Below are 6,010 nucleotides of genomic sequence, written 5' to 3'. Positions count from 1 at the left end.
CGCTTATGTGAATTTTATGAAAATTACTTTCCTGGGCGCCTATGTTTCTGTTTTTCAGCAAAATCAAAACAACTATCACCGTAAGCCGTTCCAAAGGTCTTACTTGACACAAACACTAAATAAAACACTAAATCACATCTAACCATAGGCTAGATGAATTATTAAAAGAATAACATGAGAAAAAAGCAAAGAACAAAAATAAAATTGGGTTGCCTCCCAACAAGCGCTATTATTTAACGCCCTTAGCTAGGCATAAAAACACGAATAGATCTAGGTATTGTCATATTTGGTATGCAATCCATGAGTAGCACTCATGATAGATTCATATGGAAATTTAATTTTCTTTCTAGGGAAGTGTTCCATGCCCTTCGTTAACGGAGATTGAAATCTAATGTTTCCTTCTTTCATATCAGTAATTGCACCAATTGTTCTAAGGAAAGCTCTATCAGGAAAATAGGACATGTAGGATTGCAATCTATATCAAGAACAATGAAATCTACGGGAACATAATTCCTATTTGCAACAATAAGAACATCATTAATACTTCCCATAGGTTTCTTAATAGTGGAATCCACAATATGCAAATTTAAAGAACAATCATCAAATTAATAGAAACCTAACACATCAATTAAAGTTTTTGGAATCGTGGAAACGCTGGCACCCAAATCACACAAAGGATGGCACTCATAATCTTTAGTCTTAATCTTAATAGTAGGTTCCCACTCATCATAAAGTTTTCTAGGTATAGAAACTTCCAATTCAAGTTTTTCTTCAAAAGATTTCATGATAGCATTAGCAATATGTTTAGTAAAAGCTTTGTTTTGATTATAAGCATCAGGAGAATTCAACATGAATTGCAACAAGGAAATACAATCTATTGATGAACAATTATCATAATTAAATTCCTTGAAATCAAAAAGGGTGGGTTCATCGCTACTTAAACTTTTGACCTCTTCAATCCCACTTTTATCAATTTTTGCACCAAGATCTAAAAACTCTGAAAAATTGGGATGCCTTTTAACTAAAGTTGACTCATCTCCAGTCCCATCCTTATCAAGATTTATTTTGGAAAACCAGGATTCAATAGGACTCACATCAATTACTTTAAGATCTTCATCATTATTTTCATGAAAACTAGAAGAACATGTCCCATTAAATTTTCCTTTTGGTGCAACATATAAATAAACACATGAAATTGATGTATGCAAAGGTCAAAATAATAGAAACAAAAAATAGATGTAGGCACTCACATGTCACAAGCACGTACGTCCCTATAAACGCGGACACACATATTATTCTATGATGAGGACTTGCGAGAGACTGAATTGGTGGGTCTTGAGGTTGATTAATTCCCTACCACACGCGTCTGGTTAAAAAGAAAGTGACCAATACAAGCAACCATTCCTACTTATTCAATGGCTAAGCATTCATGGACTGCACTAATAGACATCAAAGCATGATATGTATTTCTTTTATACCTCGACATGCGCCTGCCTGTCCCTTTGTGCTGCGCCGTTGGCTGTTTTGGTGGACACATCAATTTTCTCCCCTTGCAACGCACGGGCATGTGTGCTAGTATAGATATAATAGGTAGATGCACCCTTCGATGATTTACACAACCTGGCCTTGTTTCCTCGGATATTTAGGCTATTCTTCTTCCATTTAATGGTGATCAAGGTCTATATAAATACGGTGCTACCACACTTGGTATGCATTATATCTGACCAGTGGCCAAATTCCTTTATTTGTATGCATAAACATAGACATCTCTATGTAAAACTATTTCCTTTTATTTACTATATGACATATTCATCTGTGATATTATGGTGTTAATTAGTTCACAGCCTACCATACCCCTGATGTTGTTTAATATTGTGTGATTCCTCACAAGTTACAATATTAATAGCTTAAGTAAGTTAGCAACATCATTCCACGGCTTCGCATCCTTCGGATGCATCGACAAAAAAAAAGTTTGCTTCCCTGATGTCATTTGTCTAGGTTAATGACCCTGTGGTAGCAGGCTTTGGCATTTTCGTGGTACATTCCTATGTTTACATGATATTTTTAATATCCAATATAGTTGCATAAAGTAAAAGTTTACCAAGCATTAATAAATATTACAGGGTTGTAGATCACTAGCCTGTGCAGGAGCACAGGTTGATGACTACTTGTTCATAATACAGCTTGTATACATTTATTTTCATATTTTTGTGGTTATTGATGGTTAAGATTTGCTTAATTATTTGAGTCCCGGAATAAAAATGACGTAAATCCTTTTTTCTTGTAGTGTCTACTTCGGAACAGTTGCCGCGACGAGGAAACCATCGCCATCAGGCATCATGACGACGATCCCTTCGTCCCCGCCTCCCACGATTCTGTACGACACATGCACGGGCTTGACGCCCCTGAGAGTCAGCTCCTCCAGTCCGAGCTCGTCCCACACCGTAGCTTCCAGGTTCTGACCGTCGTCACCCTTGTTGAGGTCATCCGCCGTGACTGCCGTCTCGACTGTCGTAGCTCCACGAGCGGAGTTTCGAGGCGCGACGATGAGCGTGAACCGCAAAGGCCTGTCAACCCTGAGCTCATTGCTCGCCCGGTTGATACATGCCGCGGCAAGTGCACGGAGGTCGCCTGTCTCGTAGCCGCCGGGGGTCCTGAAGAGCATGGTCTGGGCATTGGTGCCATCGGCGGCGACAGAGTCGATTGGGAATGACCTGACACGCTTGCTGCAAATCTCCGGCCTCTGGATGTATGCCATGTACTGCATCATGGGCCTTTGGACGATATTGTTCTGCGCCTTCATGTCCCTGTGCTTCCGCGCCCACGTCAGGAGGAACCTTGCCAGCGACAGCGGGTCGGACAGAAGCACCGTGCAGCTCACGCCGATGGCGTATCCTCCGCCCTGAAATTGACTCAGCTGCAGTAAACAATAGGTCAGTCATCAATACAAATACAAATCAACTTTGTTACTCATAAACACATCCACTCGACTGTACTGCTTTTAAAGAATTGCGTTTGACATGCCAGGCTGTTATTAGGTTTGTCTCAATCCGTAGATGCTTGTGTTGTTGATAGGATACATTTCAGTTGGTCCTTGATGTTTCTCAGTCAAATAGATGGCTACATCTGCACTATCCGTGGTATTAAAATTTTGGCTTGCAATTTAAGCGAGAAGAATTGGACACATAAACAAAAATGATTTTTGATTTTCTAGTGGAATGGTGTATATTTATTTGCAGCTGTCTTGTGCAACAGCAAGTTAACAACTTCTTTTCCATATAAGTAGTTCGTAAATATAAGCTATTTTAGTGTGTTTGTTCACTCGATCATTTCAATCCATATATGTAGTCCATAGTCCATATTAAAATTTCCAAAACTTGAGAGGTATGTTAGAACTTAAATTCCAACCGGTAAACTTGCAGGCAACATCGTGGATTGTAGTCCGCAACTTGTTTCTTTGGCTTTAATAAAAACGTATTAATGCCTTCCATAATATTTTGGTACAGGTTCTCAGTAGTCAATGCAATTGTTTAGAAATTCAAATGAGGTTTGCGAATTTACCAAGATCTCTAACAGGGACAAAATCACTGAAATTAAAATGAGATGAGGAAGTTTAGAAAATGATGGAAATTAAAGAGAGAGAAAACAGAAATTCAGATGTAGATGTGTCTAACGCGCGTCCACGTGCCTGCATGAAGAGGAGCGAGCACATATCAGGTGTCTCCGCAGTCACGTTGATCCACGGCGCCAGCGCTGCTTCGTTCCTCCCCTGGTCGGCCAGGAAATCCTCCATGGTCACCTCCACCGTCGCCTGCTGGAACCTCACTCCTGCATCATTAAGTTTTACACCCCAGGACCCGCTGGTGCCGCGCCGGAGCCTGCCTGCTATCTCTGGGAAGAAGCAAAGCACCTCGCCCAGCGACTCCTTCACCCAAATACCTTCCTCCCACGGAGCGTCGTCGGTGCGGTAGTAGAGCACCGCGCGGAGGCGATGCTGCAGCACGGTCTCGGATAGCGGCGGCGTGGCCACGGCGATGAGACGGGTCCTTTCGGGCTCGACGACACGAGTCGGCAAACCCGTCTGTACGGACACGATGTGCATTTGTGGTGCAAGTGCAACCGGCATGGCAGCCATTTTCGGCACTCGGTCGGTTGGGTGCGGTTCGGCTGTGGGGGTTCCTGGGCTCACCAAAGGCTATATGGAGTAGTTCAATGTGTGGAACAGAGGAGGTTATTTATAAGAGCGTCTCCATATCTTCTAGATCCTCCAGTACGTCCCTTGCGATGTCCATGCTCAGTCCGTCCCTTGCGATGTCCATACTCAACATCACTCAATATATATCAAATATGATTTGCTTCTGATAATTGTTAGGTTTGTGAAGGAAAGGAAAACAAAAGGAATAATAGGCTGCAGTAAAATTTTAGTGAAGAACATTTTTCCTTACCTCATGAACATGTTTCTCCTCAGATTTTGATTTTTGATGATTTGGAGTTCATACATGGTTTTTATATGCGATCACTTCATTTCTTCACATACACCTAATGTTGCATGCCGTACAGTCAAATCACTACTTAAGAGGCGGGTGCAGGCATTCATGGACCAGCTCCAACTTGGCCTGCAGGACAGGACCAATATCGTGGCGAGTGTTGATGCGTGTCTTAGGCTTGGACACCATCCACACGCACTGGAACAGTTCGGTTCAGCAGCTGCAAGCACATCCAGCGGGTGCGAGTGCGATGCGTCCTTCATGCTCAGGCGACCATGATGACCAGCATGGTACAACAACAATCCGCTCCTACACACCTTGCCTCTGCCCCCTGCTACAGTTCCATGGTCTGATAATTAATACGTTAATACATCCATCGAGGTAAAACAAATTGGACTATTGGCGTTGCTCTACACACGGAAGCATTCAAGCATGAACTGTTCCACTTTTGCAAAGTTTGGAGATGATCAAGATCTGAATGCACCGAACCATTTAAAGTAAATCAGGTTTCAGTGTTAGCAGGCACTATATGTATGGTCGGAAATATGTCGCGTATGGTGGTCTTCTTGAGATGTATATTTCATCATAAGTTGCTCTGAGTGAAGTAAAATGTGGTATCAAGTAAGAGCTTACTTTTATGCAAGTAAAAGCTGGTCACAACATTCAAATTTGTGATGACGTGCAGCAATATGCAAGAAAGAGAGAATGCACTTGAGTATTAACACTACTGATGCTTTTTCAATCAAACTAATCATTTTTACCTCAATTGTTTCAATTATACCACATTTTACCTCTACATTGCAAATAATGAAGAGTTCAGCATGAGTGGGCATAATAAATAAATCCAAGTGAGGTTCCTTTTCATTCTATGTGTTTTGGGGTAAACACGAGTCCCATCTTAAGATATGCTCTAATAACAAATGCACGAGCTCATATTTTATCCATGTAAAGAAGAAATAACGTAAAGATAAACTATCCGCTACTGGAACAGGGCACTGTGCCGACGGCCCCCGTCGGCCTACTCCGCCCTATGCCAACAGTCGCGACCAGGCCATCGGGCTGGCCAGACCTATGCCGACGGTCACCGTCGACACAGAAGCATCGTCGGCCTAGCTGCACGTATGCCTACAACAGCCGTCGGCATAAATGGGCCATCGGCATAGCCATGGGCCCAGCGATCCCTCTCGCGATGGAATACTAACGTCGTTCAATCTATGCCGACAGCTGAGGCAGGCGACCGTCGGCATAAATTTGCACGCCACATCATCGATCCACGACGCACAGAGCAACATCTATGCCGACGGTCTATTCTGCTAATATTAGCAGAATAACTATTCTGCACACCACTTCCGCACTGCACACTGAACGCAAGTGCACGTTATTCTTTGAACCAAGTGTGCCGCAGTACTCACACGAGTGAACTTCTGGTCGGAAAAAACTGCACGTGTTATTTTTTCGCTACAGATTTCACTCTAATTTTTAAATGTTTATCAGAATGAGGCGTGTAATATACCGTTGAAAAG

General features: G+C 42.5%; 1 protein-coding gene across 1 annotated transcript; it reads right to left on the bottom strand.

Annotated features, from left to right (window-relative positions):
- Positions 1 to 2,290: 2,290 nt before the first annotated feature.
- Positions 2,291 to 4,159, bottom strand: LOC125547704 (protein ECERIFERUM 2). The gene is made up of 2 exons (XM_048711750.1): positions 3,689 to 4,159; positions 2,291 to 2,917 (listed from the first exon to the last, which is right to left on the bottom strand). Exons 1-2 carry the CDS (start codon positions 4,133 to 4,135, stop codon positions 2,291 to 2,293), a joined length of 1,074 nt encoding a protein of 357 aa, XP_048567707.1. The 5' UTR covers positions 4,136 to 4,159.
- Positions 4,160 to 6,010: the final 1,851 nt, after the last annotated feature.

Source organism: Triticum urartu, chromosome 1A (genome assembly GCF_056163025.1).
Source record: "Triticum urartu cultivar PI428250 chromosome 1A, HENAU_Tu73, whole genome shotgun sequence".
In the NCBI taxonomy this organism is placed as follows: Eukaryota; Viridiplantae; Streptophyta; class Magnoliopsida; order Poales; family Poaceae; genus Triticum; species Triticum urartu.
Note: the sequence above shows the minus strand (reverse complement) of the source record. Positions and strands in the feature narration are given on the sequence as shown.

Excerpts from the sequence above, each read along its gene's own strand:
- LOC125547704 (XM_048711750.1), bottom strand. The coding sequence starts at position 4,135 with ATGGCTGCCATGCCGGTTGCACTTGCACCACAAATGCACATCGTGTCC. Across the intron at positions 2,918-3,688 it reads GCTCGCTCCTCTTCATGCAG|CTGAGTCAATTTCAGGGCGG; the intron begins GCACGTGGACGC and ends TGTTTACTGCAG.